At 42.8% G+C, this 21,065-nt stretch overlaps 1 protein-coding gene across 1 annotated transcript in view; it reads right to left on the bottom strand.

The window, feature by feature from the left end:
- LOC308382839 (connector enhancer of kinase suppressor of ras 3-like) overlaps window positions 1-13,064 on the bottom strand; it is a gene marked incomplete at its 3' end in the record, with an annotated part of 40,862 nt that extends 27,798 nt beyond the window's left edge. The window contains exons 1-2 of the mRNA XM_080860361.1: window positions 12,929-13,064; window positions 2,460-2,623 (exon numbers count right to left, since the gene is read on the bottom strand). Of these exons, the coding sequence (XP_080716487.1) occupies window positions 2,460-2,623; window positions 12,929-12,980 (216 nt within the window). The 5' untranslated portion in view covers window positions 12,981-13,064. The remainder of the gene's footprint in view (window positions 1-2,459; window positions 2,624-12,928) is intronic.
- Between the last annotated feature and the right edge of the window lie 8,001 nt (window positions 13,065-21,065).

The raw sequence follows: 21,065 nt of genomic DNA, 5'->3' as shown, positions 1-21,065 counted from the left end.
ACAAGGAAAGAGAGAGGGGGGGAGAGAGAGAGAGAGAGAGAGAGAGAGAGAGAGAGAGAGAGAGAAAAAGGAGGTTGAGGAAACAGGGGGAGCAAGGGAGAAAATGCATAGAGAACAGGACACAGGCATAGAAAGCGGCGAAAGAGAGAAAGAGAGAGAGAGAGTGAGGCAGCTGAGCGGACATTCCTCCATAATCCCTGCCTTCCTGTCCTCTCTGCCAGTCTCCTCCTCAGTCCATCAGGCACGCTCCTTAAGGCCGCGCAGGTCAGCCCGCACTTCCCAGAGCGGGAGCAGCAGCTCATTACACCGGCCACCGCAGTCATTATTACGGTCCTAAGGAGAACAGCTCTCTCTCCCGCCTGATTACATGGCCGTTTGCAGAGATCTAGTCCGATAAACTGAATGTCATGTGCATGATGAAAGCCGGGCACGGTTACACTTGGTACAAATCCTAAGCAGATTGTGTGTGATGTCCAACCATCAAAACAGAGATCCGTGGACAGTGTTTTTCATTTGACGATAACATCAGTAGTCATCACGTGTGCCAGTGGAAAGTGGAATCATCCTTATTACAAGGCCGTTTTAGGATTTATTGACTGTGGGACTGTATGTCAATCCAAACGCATGCATGTCAATGTGCTCATGCCTATAGATGTCACACACCATCGATGACTAGCTTTTCTTACTAACTAGTTCACTTTATATGTAAGCACACCATATCAACAATCTTACAAAGATCAGCGGCTATGGTCCACTAGACCAGGTCAGATATTGGATGATTTAGTGCTGTGGAACCTGACGACCCTGTGTGAGATTGCCCTGAAACACTGGACCAATTCCAATGGGGCAAGACTCACACAGGACAGAAGGGTTCAAACTCCTGATTGGGGTGAAACCCACAGAATTTGTATTTATTAAATGACCTACGGTAAAAACTTCATCTGGACAATACCTTTCAAAAAAACCTTCCTTCTAAATTCTCCTGATGGTTTGTATTACAGGTGAGCTACTGTTTGCTTACGTTTATTTAAAACATACATGCATCCCTCTTCACTGAGCGAAACTCCAAACACAAACACTTCAGTGTCAATATTTGACTGATCCTGGTGGACTGAAACTCCGGGGTTACAGCAGGCCATGTCAAATCAACAGGGGACGGTTATCGTTGACCAATATCTTCAAGGACGTCTCATAACAATGCTTTGCTTTAAGTCATATAATTATTACCTGCTCTTACTGTCCCTGTTGGAGAATGAATGTGAATTCATTTAATTGAATTACAGTTTTTTACAATTGCTAAAACACATTCTTGAAACAGTCACTCATTTTCTCTAAACTCTAAACACAAAACCTCATCTTCAAGCACTATTTACAAAACCTCTGAATCCTCTTGCAAAATGAAACTTTCGCCTCAAAACAGTTTTACCTGTGCTCAAAATCAAACACTGCTGTCAAATCATAAACAAAGTGTTCAAAAAGATATACACTTTCAATCAGTCAGTAAACAATACACCAAAAAATAGAAAACACACTGTTCAAAACATATAGTTCTCAGGGAGAAGTACATTTTTTTTTTTTTTTACCTCAAAACAAATTTCATATTTATCTATCATTGACTTTTGATGAATGAAAACATGTTCTCTCTCATAGTAGTTATACAAATGTATTATAAATGTATTATACAAACTACTTTGCTTTGCTCTAATTTGTGTTGGTTCTTTCTCCTTCTTGTACCCCTATAGTACTGTACCCTGCATCTCACTACTCACAACTCACTCTTGTTCTTCGTTGATATGAACCTGCAACCAGTCAAAATCTATTGAGCAATCAGTACTGTTACTGTACCAAATAGAAAGCACAATGTTCAGGGCCATATAACTTGTTTACGTTTTGTCCTTATACAGCCTACAATACACTGTAGGCCTACTACAATATACACTACCACAGTAAAAGGGACACAAATCAAAGGAGTCAACGTCAACGTCCTCCCCTAATATTGTTTCTTCTATTCATTCTCAGACTTTCTCCTTCCCACCTTCAACAACCTGTTTGCTCCCTAAACTGGCTCATATTGGTTGTGTCACATCATTTGATACAAGTTAAATCAATTTTGAGTGGTTGTGTTCAGTCAATGACATTTGTTCTCTATTTGTATTTGATTGTTGCCACTTGTGTTTACCAGTATGGATGACATGTGAATTAGAGTGCAGAATGTGTTTTAAGACTGATAATGTGTTAAGAGTTTTGCTGAAAAGTCTAAGTGAGACCTGCAAATTGTGTTGTACCATGATAAATAGTTTAAGGTATTGACAACAGACTGCCCAATTAGCTTCATGAGTTCAGGCAACTGAGAACTTTGTTCACCCAGTGGGTTTTAGTGTTTTAGCAATTGTAAAAAACTGTAATAAAAAGAGAAACATTCAACCCATTGCTCCACACTGCACCTCCCCTTCACTCACTAAGGCACAGAGCAGGTCCACAGCCTCCAGGAACAGCTCCTGGTGGCCTATCCGCGTCACAGCCAACTCCTCCAGGTCCTGGTGGGACACCTTCAGCAGCTGCTCCCCGTCCACCTTCTCCCGCTCAAAGTTCTGCACGTACTGCTGAAGGCTGTCATCCAGCCCTGAGAGAGAGAGAGAAAGAGAAAGAGAGAGAGAGGGAGAGAGAGAGAGAAGGAGAGAGAGAAAGAGAGAGGGAGAGAGAGAAGGAGAGAGAAGGAGAGAGAGAAAGAGAGGGAGAGAGAGAGAAAAAAAAAGAGAGAGGGAGTGAGAGAGAGAGAGAAGGAGAAAGGAGAAAGAGAGGGAGAGAGAGAGAGGTGGGGTTAGACAAAGAGTTTCTTTCAGAGGCTACGGCAGTGTGGGTTTCAGCTCCTCTCTCACTACGAGAGTATTGGTGTAAACACTGGGTCAGAGTCAACACGGCATGTTTGCCTTGGCCAGGAGACGTCGTCCAACTCCACAGCGCTTTTCTCAAGATAGCACTGCACCTTGTGCAGAACCACCTGAAGACGCAATTCCACAGAAAGCAAAGTAACAGAGAGCAGCCATGTCTCCCTGATACGCTAGAGGAGGGAATCCACCAGGCTGCCGGATCTCCCAGCTGATGGGACCAGTGACAGTCGGTGTACCGAGGAACTGAGTCAACACAACGCTGTTTGCTTTGGCCTGAAAATGTCAGACTCTCAGCATTTCTCAGGATAGCACTGACCCTCCAGGGTGTGTCATCGAAGCAAGACGCCAGCTACTGAAGGCTCCCGTGGATGGATGGTAGAGATCAGACAGAGAGAGAGAGAGAAAGAGAGAGAGAGACAGAGAGCGAGAGAGAGAGAGAAAGAGAGAGAGAGACAGAGAGAGAGAGAGAGAGACAGAGAGAGAGAGAGAGAAAGAGATGGGGGGGAGAAAGAGAGATAAAGAGCGAGAGAGAGAGAGAGAGAGAGAGAGAGCGAGAGAGAGAGAGAGACAGAGAGCGAGAGAGAGAGAGAGAGAAAGAGAGGGGGAGAGAAAGAGAGGGGGGGAGAAAGAGAGACAGAGAGAGAGCGAGAGAGAGAGAGAGACAGAGAGCGAGAGAGAGAGAGAAAGAGAGGGGGGGAGAAAGAGAGGGGGGGAGAAAGAGAGAGAAAGAGAGACAGAGAGAGAGGGAGAGAGAGAAGGAGAGGGGGGGGAGAAAGAGAGAGAGAGAGAGAGAAAGAGAGGGAGGAGAGAAAGAGAGAGAGAGAGAGAGAGAGAAGGAGAGAGGGGGGGGGGGGGGGAAAGAGAGAGAGAGAGAGCAGCCCCACAGGGCATGTGCTCAGGGCACCAGCACATGAGAAGACTGAAGTCATCAATACATTACAAATTCACTTTTGATTAATAATGTAAAGAGAAATATAGGAAATATAGCCTGGGAAAGTGCATTTAAGCCAGTCTTCAGGGTATGTCAAGTTTGAGGCCACTTGTTGGTTTCTAAACAGTTGGTGGCAATTCTAGCCTGAAGATCTGAGGGACTGAGCAACTGGCACTAGCGTTTGCGAAAGCGGGCGAAACAAAAAGCTGGGAAGGACCGAGAAAGAAAACAACTGCCGCCGCCATCACACCAGGCACCGGTTGTGGGCCCTGTGTTTATTTGGTGAGCTCGGTGACAGATGGCCTGCTCGTTTGCCGGCGGCGGGGTCAGTGTCTCTCTCTGAAGTGGTGGATAATGAGGGGGCTGCTGCCGCTACGACGTGTTTGCCGAGGCAAATCACCTCAGCACTGCTGCTGCTTCTCTGTTTGATCAGTTCAAACGAAAACAAACAAAAGCTACAAACAAACTGTTGTTTCTCGCTGTGATGTGTCGGAGGATTAACGCCGTACCAAACCCTGTAATGAGGCAAAGCTTCAGTAGCATATAAACCCCGACGAGATGTGTTATATTTCATTTTAGTTAAACATAAAAGTCTTCCTGGAAACACAAACACCCTCCTCCCCCTCCCTCTTTCATTGTCCAACCAACCCACAGCCACTGTTTCTAGAAGCTCTGCTTGTGTTAGTGGTAGGGGGATGGGGATGGGGCTGCCCAGTCCTTTGACCACAGTTCCAGAGTCAACAGTGTGAAAAAGGACTGACTTTGTGGGGGGCAGACACCGGCCCCTAAAACTCAAAGGCTCTCAGCAGAAATGGGTTCTGGGAGGTCAAGGGTCAGCTGGGACCCATGAAGGCCCGCTACATGACACAACAGCTGCAAGTCCCACTCTTGCAAGCAGAGGTATGGAGATACCATCAGTAAACGATGACAGCCTAGTCACAATAACATGCCTGTTATGTCTAAATGTGCAACAGATTTGCCTTTAAGGCACCTATAAAAACAGAACTACCATGCTGATTTTCTGCTCTGCAGAAATACGTATCATCAGGCCGGTAAGAAGTGTGAGCAAGGTAATTTGTGCCCGGAACGCTTGATTGATGTTCACATTTGTTGGGCCATAGCAACTCCAACGCCAGGCTGTGTTGGTGTGAGGGTCATGAATGGCTAACGAGCGTGCAGAGCTCCAGTTTCTGACACCTGAGCTGGCTTAGCTCATCTCTGCACTGCACTTAAGATGTTGGAGGTCCTGTCATAGACCAAGTAATCGGCATAAGAAAAATACCTACAACCACTTTTCAGGAGGGTAACCAAACTATTTTAGAGGGATAGTCTAATGCTATGGGTTTTGGACGGCTCCTGTGGTACTACCTCTTGGCACTAACTGACATGTGGACAGAACTTCAAAGTACGGGAAAAAGACATGAAGCGAAACCTTCAACACATCTTGGTTCCTTGGAAGAGTAATGAGTGGGAAGAAAAAGAGGCCTGAGAGAACTGCCAACAGAGGCGTGGGGGTTTTATCCACGCTAACCAAGTTGCAAAACACACCTGTCCACACCCATTAAATATTTACACGGAACGCCAGGAAGACAGCGTGCTATCTATTTCACCGGTTAAAAAGACAGCAATACTGGTGCAAGTTGTTGCTTCCTCCACTGCCATGTGAGATATACAGCAGAGGAATTACACTAGAAATACACCTCATATGCTTATGACTTCACACAAAGGATTACAAACTCAACTCTCTCGAGTATTTCTTGAGCTGGAGTGATCCTAAACGTCATGTTTCATACGCTGCAACAAGGAGGAAATCCACAAAAGCCTGTTGATCAGACTCCAGATCATTCCCACAATCTCCCACTAATGCCAAGGCCCCTCACATGCTTAAAAGGCACTACATTACTGGGGCCCTGCTTCAAAGAGGTTTTGTCACAAATTAGAGAGTGCTGTTGTCTATCCCACTTGCTCCCTCTCTTTCTCTGAACCTCTCTTACTCCACCTCTATCATTCCCTCTCTCTCTCTCTCTCTCTCTCTCTCTCCTTCTCCCACACGCAACATACACACAGTCTCTTTATCCTCTACTGCCTTTTCTTCTTCCATTCTTCTTCTTGGCCTTCGGCCCCTTAAATCAAGGGCCTTACAGTGGGGAAGTCACTTCACACAAAAGGGCAATGGCACTGAATCTGCCTTTAGCATTAACACCAGACCAACCTTTGGAGGACAGGGGGTACCACACTACTGCCCTTTCTCTGCCTTCTATTTAGAGTCTTCCAAGACTCCTCCTAGGACTTGAGACTTGATTCTCCTCTGTCAGCCTGCAGTGAAAGCTCCCCCTTTACTTCTTTTCTGTTGCTTTGACTTGGTTTATGGACAAGGGTGGGCTGTGTGCGATAGCTGAAGAAGACTGAATTAACACTGCCTACGAATTGGAACTGTAACAAGGAAACAAAAGAAGACCAAACACATAAAATAGCGCTTTACAAATTAAATGACTGTATGTGACGCCTCAAAAACAGTACTACTTTTTTTTTTACTTTTGTACGACAGTAAAAAAAAAAAACTGCTAAGGTAAAACATGACAGACATAGAATGATAACACTGATGTGCGCAGTAGCAGTACACGTTATAGCCGGCTCTTGTTTCTCTCTTTCATATATCGCCAAGGTAAGTTTCATAGAACACCCACAAGGGTTTCGGTGCAGTCAGTGGACTATGGGAATTACCAGCTTCAGTCCCACCCCACCCTCGCCCACTAAGCTCAGTTAATCATTGGTCAGCGGCACGAAAACAAACAAAATCCAGAATATCCTCGCTACTAATCCCCACACAAATAAATGTACACATCCTCGCTGATGTAGATCTAGCTTATTTGAACTGCGGACCACCCCCGGGCCGCCTTCTTGCACGGGCCTTAGAGTGAGTAGAGTGGGCTAAATGGGTTCGTCCCTGCCAGTAAAAACCCTTTTTTAGCAGATTAATGATGTCAGCTGTTATTGCCACAGTCTTCCCCAAACTATACAAACAGTAATAATATGAAGAAACAGGAAACATGGACCAAAACCTTACTACCTGACGTTGACAAAACAACATGACAACATGATACTCTCCATGTTTGAGTAAATACTTTTTGCGATTAGTAACGTTGTTGGATGGATACAGCTTTAGCTGCCTCGTTTTATTTTTCTAAATAGTTCTGAATCTGTTGACTCCACCTAGGACAGCGGTTTATGTCTCGTGTCAATACCAAATATGTGACTGTACAATATGCTAAAGAGACTACCGAGGAAAACTGCCCATATGTTCATTCATTTTCAATTCCAATTAATTAATTATGGATAATTTCCCACTATTTGGCAACACTGACAATCAAGTCTGCGTCTGGCACAGGTGAGTTATGCGGTCTTGCACCACCATACCAGACCTCACAGAGAGATTCTGATCACGAAACAGACGTCTGATGGTGCGGCTGCAGCCAGTGCCTGTGGGCTGGGGTGTGGGGGTTGAGGGGGTGTGGGGGTGTGTGCTGATTGCATGAAGAGAAAGCGCTGACGCCGTGCACCTCCACCCCCTCCACCCAGGCAGACAGCTAGAGCGCAAAGCAAACAGCCAGAGCTTAAGTTTAGCGCCCGGCTCCGTCCGTCAAACAGGCACGTGCCCTGCTGTCCAGGCCATGAATGAGTGGAGTTTGGCCTGGACCCGCATTCCAGAGCTGCGGGTGGGGGGGGGGTGGCGGTTCGGATGGAGGGGGGTCAACAAAGGGAATGTTTACTCCACCCTGTCGAACACAAACCCAGCCAGGGATGGTGGACTGGAGAGGAAGGTCGATTGAAAAGCATTCAAAGCATTCATTTCCCACCCTTTCTCCTGTGCTCTTCTGGGCAGCACATCAATCTTATTTCACAGGCCAGGCTGGGTTTACTGAAGAGAAATGGAGAGACAGGGAGAGAGCAAATGTGTGTGTGTGTGTGTGTGTGTGTGTGTGTGTTCGAGAGAGAGAGCGAGCGAGAGAGAGCGAGAGAGAGAGAGAGCATGAGAGGGAGACGTGCACTATCTCACAGGAACTGCTTGGTGGGGAAAAAGGATTTCCTCAACCAAAAATGAACAATTCTCTCAGTCGGTATTTCCAAACAAAGCTTTCGTTGCAATCAGCTCCTGTGCTGTTTTCACTTGCTTGGTGTCTATGTGTGTGTTCTGGGCTAAATCCAGCAGTGACATAACATCTTCCTCTCCTCCCTATGAAGCCACATCCAATTTCATAACCTACTCCTAACAATAAAAAAAAAAAGTTCATTCATGTTGAATTGTAAGAAGAGAGTAAAAACGAGGTAATCTATAAACCATAGACACAACAAACCATCGATACCACCACGAGTGGATCTTTTAGATTATCATAATATCTCAACAAGGACATACTTTTGCTTTGAGCTACGTGAGTTACAAGGAGAGCGAAACAGGTTTGGTCTTGGAGAGCAGAACTCCTCCAGCAGCATGTGTTTCAGCTGGTCTCCCCCTGCTCTGAGACCAGCTGATTACTCTGCTTAGTGTTGGTCTCCCACTGCTCTGAGACCAGCTGATTACTCTGCTTAGTGTTGGTCTCCCACTAGTCTGAGACCAGCTGATTACTCTGCTTAGTGTTGGTCTCCCACTGCTCTGAGCCCAGCTGATTACTCTGCTTAGTGTTGGTCTTTCACTGCTCTGAGACCAGCAGATTACTCTGCTCAGTGTTGGTCTCCCACTGCTCTGAGACCAGCTGATTGCTCTGCTTAGTGTTGGTCTCCCACTGCTCTGAGACCAGCTGATTACTCTGGTTAGTGTTGGTCTCCCACTGCTCTGAGACCAGCTGATTACTCTGCTTAGTTTTGGTCTCCCACTGCTCTGAGACCAGCTGATTACTCTGCTTAGTTTTGGTCTCCCACTAGTCTGAGACCAGCTGATTACTCTGCTTAGTGTTGGTCTCCCACTGCTCTGAGACCAGCTGATTACTCTGGTTAGTGTTGGTCTCCCACTGCTCTGAGACCAGCTGATTACTCTGCTTAGTTTTGGTCTCCCACTGCTCTGAGACCAGCTGATTACTCTGGTTAGTGTTGGTCTCCCACTAGTCTGAGACCAGCTGATTACTCTGCTCAGTTTTGGTTCCTGCTCCCGGCCGCACCATTAATTCCCCAGCCCAGGCAACCGAAACAAAACACTGGAGGGGATTTCTGTTCTCTGAACTCTTATAGGTCAGAGCTGCCGGCAGCAATACAGCCTTGTTTATCTCCCTCTCTGTCACACACATAAAGCGTCTCCGCCGAAAAAAGGGCTGCGTGGAAAACCCAGACACCCCACCTGAATAGAAAAACTATCCCAAAACATTGAAGCGGTGCCCACTTGTCATTTTCCAGCCATGCAACAGAGCCATGGGACCGTGTAAGGCCTGTCATAATTCAAGGCTGGTGTAACAAAAGGAAGGTGATGTTTGGAACAGGTGCTAGGTGTTGTGAGAGGAGGGGTGAGAACAGTGAGACAGGACAGACAGACAGACAGCCAGCCAGCCGCTGATAAGCTGACAAAGAGAGCAAGGACACCTGGTGACTCGGAGGGTTAGAAGGGTATCCATGGAAGACAAAGCTGAGAGTCAAGCAGAATGAGGCTTCTCTCCCTCTGATAACTACATAACAACAACAACTACTTTGAAGCCTTGGGAAGGACTACATCTCTACATTACACTGTCACTGGTTAAGTGCTCACCCCATAAAAGTGGAAGAGGAGGGCAAAGAAAACACTGTAGAATTCAATTACTTGGAGACAAACCTCGACGCAAGCTGAAACAGTTTCCCGCTAACCGTAACAAATTCTTGATTCTAAACATGTGGTGTATTCGGTCTGAGCTGCATGGCTGCAGGACAGTGTAATAGCACCTGTCATTCGAAAAATGCAGACTTGCCCTGACAGGAGTCTCATAGCCAATCTGACACAGTCTCGGCATTAGCCCCTCTGGTTCTCAGCTCAGCTGCATCTGATAACTTGGGTTTACTCATTAACTGCACAAGGAGAGGGTCAAAAACGGCTGCTTCCAAACAAAGCCTGTGGTTCACATTAGCTGGAACCACTCCCTTCATGTTTATAATGCAGTGTGGGGATAGGCGTGAATGTGCAACAGGAATTTATTTATGACCGTATTTACATAGCTTACTCCAAAGGTCAGGGGGTTTGACTGCTCCCTCACGTTTCCACGAGACGTTTATAATCCAGTGAATGTGGCCACGAATGCTAGCCTGGTGACACCAGCCTACGTATTTCCGACTGAATTGATTTCAAGCGCATACTCACTCTGGCCCAACCCCATTGACAATCGTCTCCAGAACTCAAAATTTTGCAGGACCAATCAGCGAACAGTTCAGAGCTGTGACGCAAAACTCGCCTTGGAGGAAAAGACACGAAAAGCTATCGGAAAAGTTGTCTCAACTCTCGAGAACATCAGAAAATTAAAAGGAGAACAAGAGTATTTTCTTGTAAGTTTTATGATTGGAAAGGACGTCGTGGCTCTTCTCCCAACTGGCTTTGGGAAGAGTTTAATCTACCGAATGCTTACTAAACGTTGCTGATTGGTTAAGGGAACTCCAATGATTTTAAACCTCAAGATAAGCACCCGCCCATCTCGGAAACCAAAATGCATTGGGTTGGCCCAGACTGAAAGACGGAATGAAATGGAGTCACAGGCTGGTAATGGCCAGGCTACACGAATGCACCTTAAGAGCCAACGGTAAAATCCTGTGCTTGGTGGCAGGGAGAGAGTGATACTGGCTTTATGAGAGCTTTTGAGACATGGAAGCCATGACGTTAAACACCCCATAATAAGGCTATTTCCCACCCTCTAATAATGGTGTCAACATAGAAAGCTATCCATATGAAAGCCAGCAATCATCTTTTCCACTGTTACAGAGGTATGTAAACGCAACAGTAATCACATAGGTCAATATTTATACAAATAAACACCTATGAAATAGATCACATGTTAATTTATACATTTGTAAAATGTAACATGTTAGAAACTGATAACTATTGATTGATTACTTATCCCTTGTCAGAGATAAAGGGTTTTATTTTTAAATGCCACTGGGGTGCACTACCCATGGAGCTCTTAGCCAGCATTCTGCAGACCCTTCTGGCTGCAGTTCGGCTGACCCATCCATTATCTGGTGCCGATGCTTCATGACCAATTGTGCCAGTTACAAAGGGGTGGGGGGGATTATGGTGCAGTTGTCATTCAGTAGACACTATCCCTCAGCCTTAATGGCCTCTAGACCTTCAGCAACCATTCAATTAATTCAGGAGGGCCAATGACACAAGGGAATCTACTCAGCTTATCTGTTATCCATTTACTTATATTTAGACGGAGAAGAAACCAACCTGTCAGGATGTGTCCTGCAGGAGACTAAAAACTTTCAGCTGCCCATTGTGTGGTATCCACTTATATGCCCAGCAAACCATAGTCTTTATATTAAGCATACCCCCCCCCCCCCCCCCCCCCATCCATCCCCAAACCACCCACAACAATTTCCAATCAAAACGCACAATATCCCCTCAAAAAAGCTCCATTGTCCAGAGTACCACAGTAGTTCAATATTCAGCTTGCATTAATGCACTGAACCATTAATGGGTCACGCATATCTTATTACCATTATGGGGGGCAGATGTCACATGGCACAGAAGATGTAGGACAAGAAGCTGAGGCCATAGGATGTTAGTAATGCAAGGAAGCTGCGGTAATAAAGGTTATGAATTTTACATTAGGCTACATTTTTACATTAGGCTACATTTTCATGGGTCGTTGCGTTGAGTGACAGAAATACAATTCTATATAAAAATATTCTTTATTCATTTGGTGAAATCAAAGTTTGAATCTTATAAACAGAGACATACTCCTACATGTCCAACAAGTTGGCCTAAGATAAGAATGACTTTACTATCTACATTGATTCCGTCATATTCATCACAACTCTGACGAACAGTCTATTTGAATGGATCCATTCCGCTCACCTCTGGCTTTGAATATAGCTTTTGATCTCATTTCCTTGACTGTTAGGGGGATTTCTAACCAAAAGAAGTCCCTTCGGCCATTGAATACCGGGGGAATTTGTGGAATTTCTTTTGTGTAGGTGACAGGAACAAGGTTTAGGCGGTCTTACAAATTCATTGCCATGGTCGCCGAAAAAAAGAAGCGTGGAGATGAATTTAAAAAACATATGAGCTGCATGAAGCGGTTTAGGAGATTATGTAGCAATGCATTAAGAGCTGAATTTTAAAGCTACTTCGTTTATGGACTACAGTAAATCCACTAGAACCATGAAACACTGACATTACATAAACTATGAAATATGCAAATATCAACTAATAACAAAAAACTAAAATCATCTCAACGGTTTCCGAAGGCATTCATGATCGATAACTAAACACTAGCATTTATGACCGCGAATATTTAACAGACAAGTCAAAACTAGGCGCACGTGCAAGCTCCCCTTCCCACAGTAAACACAAATCCATCCATCGCTCCTCTTAGGGGCATTAGACTGACATTAAGCAGCGGTCGTTTGTAAACACAAAACACAGCAAGACCAGCACATTCGAAATTATCCAGCAAAATGATGTTTTGAGATCACATTTCCCTCACATGTAAACAGTTCCTAAGTCACGGAAAAAAAATAATCAGGCAACAAGCTTTGGTAAAGTCAGTAATTTGACCGAGTAACATGTCTATGTTTGTTTAGATCGAGTTAGGTTTTTGCGACAGATGTTACTGTAAACAGTACAGCGATATGAACAATAGCTCAATTATCAGAGATGATTGTCAATTTAGGAAAGAGACATCATGCATATTAGAAAAAAAACACAGAAATAGCGCAGTGAAATAATAATATAATAATAATAACAGACACGATAACTTAACGGACACAAAGCTTATCAATAAATGAGTCCAACATTTCCTGGTGTCCACACAGCATGTCAATGTGTAGTTTAACATTAACATAAATAAAACTTTCCTCAACTTTCAGCGTACACTTGCTAGCTAGCAAGCAGACATATAGGCTATGCAGACCTAGGCTACTATAGGTAGTTTCTTACCCCTCATCCAATCGACAACTTGTGTGGTAGACCACTTTGTTACAGATTCCATCGCTTTTGTCTGTACGGTATTATAAGTTAGAAATTTCAGCTGATCAGATCAAGAATAAGTTATCTCATTGCTACACAACAGCACGGTCTGCTGCCACTGACAACCTGAAACATGCTCTCGAGTTGGTGCCTCAGTTCAGACTGTACGCATGATTTGCTACGATAAGTTTAGTGAGCAAACAGTAGAGAGGGGCGGACGGATCAAATTACAGTTTTAGGTCAGCCTCCCACTCGCGTGTTGGCAGAGCCGCTTTGTGCACCCAAATAAAATAATTTAAAACTGTCTGAGACAGTTTCTTTTTGACAGAATCGTACCCCGTAACAGCTAATCGTTGTAAAAAAATAAATAAAAAAAAGTCAAGATACTGAATTAGCAGCATCAGGCCTGGAAATAGAAAGTACCAGAAATTTTTGCCTGGCCTACTGCAAACATATTCTTCTAGGTCTAGGACACACAGCCCTAAACGTAAGGATACATTTCTCCGATAGACTACCAGTAGCACTCTCTTTAATTCCTGTGGTGTTTCGATGGGAAAGAAAGTGGTTCGTTTTCCAAATTAAAGCCTTTATATAACCACAGTCAACAGCCTTGCTGCTGCTGCCCGTGATTGGTTTTCTCATGGGAACTTAACCATGGGACACATTCAGATCATAGACCCAGATCAGTGCCGACGCCAGGGGTCTTATTTAAGGAACTTCCAGCAAAGCCCTAGTTTGAGATCATAGTTAAACCCATGCCATGATATGAATTAAGGACAATTATGACCCTGGCCAAGTCCACATATCATCATAGTGAGGTGTATTCTGTGGATAGATAGAAAGGCAGCAGTTTCGTCTAGGGATAAGGATGTGAATTAGAGAGATCTTGTCTATGTGTGACCCCCTACATACTTGCTCAAGAAACGTAATGTCTTATCCTACCGGTTATTACATTGGTTCATGTATTATGTAAATTACACCTGATTAGGTTACCACTTTCAGGTGTCTGTTCGATGATGCACAGATTGACTGTACCTTTAATAAACTCCTTTCTCAAGTCTCAAATCAAGCAAGTACCACACAGCTGTTGGCAACACACAGCTGCTGGTACTTGAAATATTTTCCCACAGCCTATGTTTCAGTATCTGGCAGGAAGGATCAGAGTCTGATTTATTGGCCAAGTAGCCTATGTCAATACATAAAAGGAATTTGGTTCTGGCCGTTTTTTAAAAATATATTTGTATCTTAAATATTGTATTTTTATGTGTAGTACTTTTTTATGTTTTATGTTTACTGTATGCACCTATACACCAGAGCAAATTCCAGGTATTTGGCAATAAATACAATTCTGATTCTGATTCTGGGGAGCAATACATAAATAAACAGGCAATGTACAAATGATTTAGACAAAACATACAGATTATATAGTGCAACAATATAAATAATATACAGAGCATATAGTGCAACAATATAAAAAAGTGCAAGTATGTGAGGAAATGCAAACAACAATAATGTCTATCACATATTGGAATGAAATTGTAGTACTGATACTGGTGAACTATTTATGGGGCTGATGTAAAATGATCTCAACAGCTCCTGTGGCAGACTTTGCTTCCTAATTGCTGCAGAAAGTAGATCCTTTGTGAGTCTTTTTGAAGATGGAGTTGATGTTGGTCTCCCACTTCTGGTCTCAGGGAATCGTAGGTCCCAGAAGCTTGAGGGTCTCCACGTTGACAAGGGGCTGTTGGATATTGTGAGGGGGAGAAGTGTTGAGGGTCGCCTCCTAAAGTCCACGGCCATCTCAAAAGTCTTGACCGTGTTCAACAGCTCCAGGCTGTTCTGCCTTCACCAGCTGATCAACCTCCCGCCGATATGCAGATTTGTCGCCACCTTGGATGACTCCGATGATCGTTGTGTCATCTTCAAACTTCAGGAGTCCAACAGCTGTGTCCTTGGAGGTGCAGTTGTTGGTGTAGAGGGAGAAGAGTAAGGGACCCAACCCTGGGGAACACCAGTGCTGACTGTCCGAGTACCACAAGGGACTTCCCCCAGCCTCACCTGCTTTTACCTTCCTAGCAGGAAGATGAAGCTGAAGGTGAGGGATACAGTGAGCTGGGAGAGTTCAGAGGGGAGGATTCCTGGAATGATGGTGTTGAATGCAAATTGAATCAGATATTTGCTGCAAAGAAACCAACCTGTCTGAACAATGGCTGCTATACAACTTTAAGATGAAATTATTTAGGCTTAGATGTTGTTGAAATTGGGGATTTGGGAAGGATGCTGTTTTTGACCTGATAGAAATGTTTTCGATGCTATTGCAAATGTGTTCAAAGGCAATAGCCCCCTCTTGTGGCCATAGTATCGTACAGCATTTTTTTGACACTAATGTTTACATCCACAGGCTCCCTTGCGTTCATCATGATCACACTGGTTTGGCCAGACCCAGCCAAGAGGCAGCTGATGTCTGGGCAGCTTAGTAACATGATCTTGGTCATCTTAATGAACATCATTTTAATATTATTATTTTAAATTATTATAAAATATGTTAAATTTATTTTTAAAAACAATATATTTTACCACATTATTATTGAGTGCAAATATCTGATGTCCCTGCTGCAATTTCCTAGCCTGGATACCAGACCGAACCCCGCCCACAACATTTTTGGTCTGGAAGTTCGGTCTGGCACTGCTCCGTTGGGGAGAAATGATCACAGATCCGAAACAAATCTAGCTAATCAAATTGTCAGGACGGGCTTTATACGATGATGGACAGATGGCATGAGTTGAATTAACGGTAGATTCGAAACCGTACCAAGATGGCGGCGTCTCGGGAGCCTCTTAGTGGGAAATATTTTATGTGAATTAAGCTATATCTACACGACTTTTTTTATGTCTACATTGACTACATAGCCCATTATTGTTAGGTTATTGCTATTCTAACGCTTAGACCAAAAATCCATTGAAACACATAGTAGCTAGCTAGCCTCGCTGCTAATAAGTATAACGTGAGCATGCATATCTCACAGATATTGACAGCGCATTCATTTTGAAAGAGAAACAGAGAAACGCCATTAAGGCATTTGTCGATCGAAAAGATGTTTTTGCCGTCCTTCCTATGGGATCCGGTAATAATTTAAGTTTAATGTATCAGATGGTCATACTACGTTGCTCTACGTTGACTCTACGTTGATTGGTTCTAGGTATCCAATTGAGCGAAGAGGCATTTTCTTTCCTGGTTCGTTGAAACACGCCCCATAATCACAGATCAATGGAGCAGTATCAGACTCATATTCTGACTAGAATTATGAGTATGACATCGTCAGGCTAGCAATTTCCACCAAATGCCATAGATCATTGGAGAGAGCAGGCATGCATGGTAAATACGGTAACTACACAGATTTATTCAGCAACAATGGTGATGATGCATCATGTTACTTGAGACCATACACCCATATGAATAAATCCAATGTATAATGGCTTCTGTCCTTATATCACAAACCATGTTCTGTGGTGGACAACACAGTCAAAAGAAACTCCAGAATGAACAATAAGGTTTAGAATCCTGATCACTCATCAAGAAATCGGATTTGGCTTGAGCCAAAATAAATGCATTTTAACATCTTAGGCGGTATGTTTACTGGAAAAAGATGTTTATGTTCCTTAACGTGCTGTCCGAGTTTGGACAAACGTAGCTCAAACTGAACCACCAAGTCAAGTTAAATGTTTTATATCTACAATAAATATCTAAATAAAGTAATTGTTATCTAAAACAAACAATAATTTGTTCATCCTCATCTGGTTCTTTTCTTTGGTGAATATAATTTAATTGGGCTGTTGTTTTTAATATTGCCTAACCTTAACTGGCAACTGCCTGATAACCTGAGGCTAAACTTCCAACTTTTTGGACAACAATGCAGAATTACCCAAGAACTATGGTTTGAAACAGCCTGTTAGCCAGTTGACAAATTAATATATGGAGACTCTTGTTAATCACCATAGTAACAAATTGGTAGCACTGAATACAGTGACTACTTTCATTGCCTACAATTAATCAATAAGTGACTGCTGAAGACACAGCCTCATGTTCACCACATTTTTTGTTTTGCTTTTGACTTACATATGGTGCATACTGACCAGTGTGCACATTTCTGTAGAGTTGTAAAGTTACTTTGGGAATGAGACACCCAAATTCAGTAGTGCACATGTGCCACACCTATGTGTTTATACTGCAGAGGAACTGGGGAACTGATGCAATTTGGTTGGGGTTGTGTCCTCTTCTAAAGATCTGATATGGCATTATAATATTCACATGAATATATAAGGATGTACTATTTGGAAATTGAAAAAGAAAAAAAACATCATATCATCACATCACAAATCTCTTACTATGTAAATATTGTTTTTCTAAGCGGCTCCTAGATATTATTTCATGCACGTTTGTTTGATTTGAGTAAGTGCAAGGATTGGCAGAAACACTCAGACATGTACTTAATGCCTTGCAGCAGTGCCATTTTAATCAAAACATTGCCTCCTATCGCTCTGTACTATGCTAAGTTATATACACAATGTAGTTCACATCATCAATAAATAATAACTGTTCACCAACAGAAACAAAGACAGGTTTTAGGCGCTTGCTCTCGTGTAGATGGGTTATAAAGCCATGAAGGCCGATATAAGCAAAACTGTATTGCTGGCCTTTTCAGTTAATCCCCCTGTTATACTGACAGGGATCCAAGTAAAGACTGTTTATCAACACCTGTCTATACATACAATTCTCAGCTGCTGTCCTTAATTACCCTAGTTTCTATACATTAGGCATAGAGCTAGTGTATCATATCATTTGAAATGTCCCTTCATTTGTTCTCAGCTCAGATATTTCATGTCAAAGGTTTTCTCCATTTTTATTTCATTATTATAATTATAGCAATTATGCTAGAAAGAAGTATACAGTATATAGAATATATATATATATATATATATATATATATATATATATATATATATATATATATATATATATATATATATATATGTCACTATGGCAACTGTCAATATTTATAAACTGTCAAATCTATAGGACCACTGTTCATTTGTACACTGAAGGACAAACAGTACTATACTTTCACACAGGAAATTGCCCTGCAAAGCCATTTTCTTCAGAGAAAAACATTAAGGGCTTGTATAAATAGACAACAAAGTATAGACAACCTTCTCAGCCCTTTGACAAAAAAAAATCTGTGCAATATTGTTCTGCTGGTTATTCTGAATGATAAGGCATCAACACATCATATGGTACAAAACATGACACTATTATTTAAAAAATTCAAGTCAGCAGGTTTTAGGCTACATTTCTTTGCAAAATTATACTCTCTTATTCTTGTATCTATAAAATAAATATGGTGAAATAAAAGATGCCAATATAAAAATAGAAAGTTTGATCATAGGTGGCATACAATAATGGCCTAATTATCGTATGACTAAAAACAAATCCTCTCCCAACGTGTAAACAAAAGACTGCGCTGCTGTCACTGCACCACACAGGCATTAGAGCCATGGTCTTGGGACCTCAGCTGCGCTTCACAGATCGCCTCCATCCACTGCTGTTGCTCCTCCTCTGTGTTTGCGCGGAGGAAGAACGTGCGGCGACCACCGCCGTCTCCCGGGGTTATTGTCCAGCCAAAAGATGCACTTCCCTCCAATGGCTCCATTTCTGCACCAACAAGGTTGATTGTTTTATGAAGCCTCTGGAATACATCGTATGGTTAGTTTGCTGGGCTATATTTGAACTAAAAGTTAAAGAGCATTTGAGACATAGTTTCTTCTATAATAAGGCCTGTTCCTATAGGTCCATTTCGTTTTACATGGCCCAACAGTGAGGTTGCTGGATAGGCTGGGAGATCAATACAGCTTTATTTAGACCTGTGCAATGGTGGAAATAATATTATTTTTCACCTTGGATAAGCTTCAACCATAGAATAGCCTTTAATATTTTTTTTACAAGGCATATAGTATATGCAAATATAATCCCATTTTTGTTGGCACTTTCACTGTATATATATTTAGTCTACATTATACTGAAATACAGTATATTATGTGTTGATACTATTAATATAGGCTATGCCAACTGCTTTGTGAAGCATTCACTGGACAGCCATGACACTCGAGCTGCCATGGCAACATGACAACAATGTATCAACTGGGGATTGCGCTCAAAGAAAAAAAAATACAATTTTACAAGAAAGAGGAAACAACTGGTTTGAAGTTGTTTCATATATACTATAATATTCGTAGCATGACACCCCTCCATCATTAAAGAAGAGTAGGCTACTTGGGAAGCTTGGGAAGCAAATTAGGTTTATTTATAATACTCTAATCCGTCGTCTTACCTTTTCATTATGACCGTATACAAGCATACTCTCTTTAAGTTCAAACCAAGCGAGTTTCCAGCGCTTTGTGAAATGAGTACGCTTTAACAACCATCCCTTTCTGTCATTTTCCTCCACAACGTTTTCAACAGTGCCGTTAGATGTCGCAGACACTACGGCCATAGTTTCCAGAGATTGGCGGATGAGATTAAAGTTCATACAAGAGCATGCGCGACACGTTCCATGTTCTATCCGGTTCTATCATGATTAGGGTAATGTAGTTTCCTTGTACTTTCATCAGTCCCGTAACTCGCAAACGCGACACGAACTCGTTATCCCAGAATCCCCTAGTTGCGCTGTGTTGTTACCAATGGTTGTTACCGAGAGAGAGAAGAGGGAGGGAGTATCATCTCGGTGATAATGTGAAATGCATGAACTGGATACGTGAGCGCAGCGGTAAGAGAACTTTTCAAGGGAGGGAAAAGTTGGAAAATGCAGCCTAACCTTTCGCCGCAGGCTACTGAGACGTTTAACAGAGGATGAAGCTGCAAGGGGCACCGAAATAATCTGTAGAAAACTGCAAAGAATCGCTTTCAGTTCGAAACTGTCCACCCGGATCGTTGTTTAAACAACATTTCTAGTGGATTTTAAAATAACGGTGGATTTTTGCATCCTCCGCCAACACGAACGGCCATTGGAGATAAAAGGTAACGTAACCGTCTGAAAACCGTTGTTAAACTTGTATAATAAGCTGCCGCCGCTATCTTTTCTTCAGTTAAGATGTCACGCAAAACTCACTAATGCAAATAATTGAACCGTTTGGTAGGCTACATCGATTCAGGGCATACATCCAGATGTGTAGGCTAGGCTATTCTATACGAAAGATGTGTCGTGATTCCAGATGTGTTTTTAAATTCTTCATAACGCCATATAAATTAAGTAGGTTGTGTATTTGTTCATATAAAGACGAATTAGGCAAATAGGTTTACATTAGTTTAACCTATGAGTTTTACTATTTAAGGGAAACGTTAAGTGGATGGTGCTACTTGGGAGTAAAATATTAATTTTTTCATATTTTTTGCCAGATAACCTGCGGACCGGAGGGCTGATCACACTGATTACAGCAGGGAAAACATCTTGACACTACTGTTGTTGCGATGAACCAGTGTTGGGTCCGTGAATAGACAACTGTAGAGTTCTGTTCATACTCCCAAATTCGGAACGGCGGAGAATCGTGGCCATAAACGAGAATGAGGGGGAAAACAACGGTTTTTCGTGGAGGAAAAGAAGAAAAGGAGTGAGAGCTTATAGGCCCTACTTGAAAGTGTGAGGGGATGAACAAGATAACAGACGTGTGATTGGTTTACCAAAAACGAACACACAATCTAGTTCTGTTTTTAAATTGGCTATTGTGTGAAACTGGGTCCAGCAGCCATACTTGCAATATCGTCATATAAACCAAACACACGCTGGACCTTTCCTTTAACTAACTGAACTTTCAAAAGCAAGTGAAGTTGAAACGACCGGGGATAACCATAATGATATAGTTTAGCCTACACTGTTAAAGTGATCCCTGAGTACGTACAGAAGGGTAGTTTGAACAAATGTCAGCCTGTAGCAGTTCCTCTCCTCAGCCTTTTCCAAGACTCTATCCAGTAGCTCAACATGTCGCTGCTCCACCGACTCCTTCACCATCCCCGAGTCCACCAGCGACCCTCTACAACCGCCTGTCTAACGGGAGT

The sequence above is a fragment of the Sprattus sprattus genome (assembly GCF_963457725.1).
Source record: "Sprattus sprattus genome assembly, chromosome: 2".
Lineage (NCBI taxonomy): Eukaryota > Metazoa > Chordata > Actinopteri > Clupeiformes > Clupeidae > Sprattus > Sprattus sprattus.
This window is presented reverse-complemented; position numbering and strand designations above follow the sequence as displayed.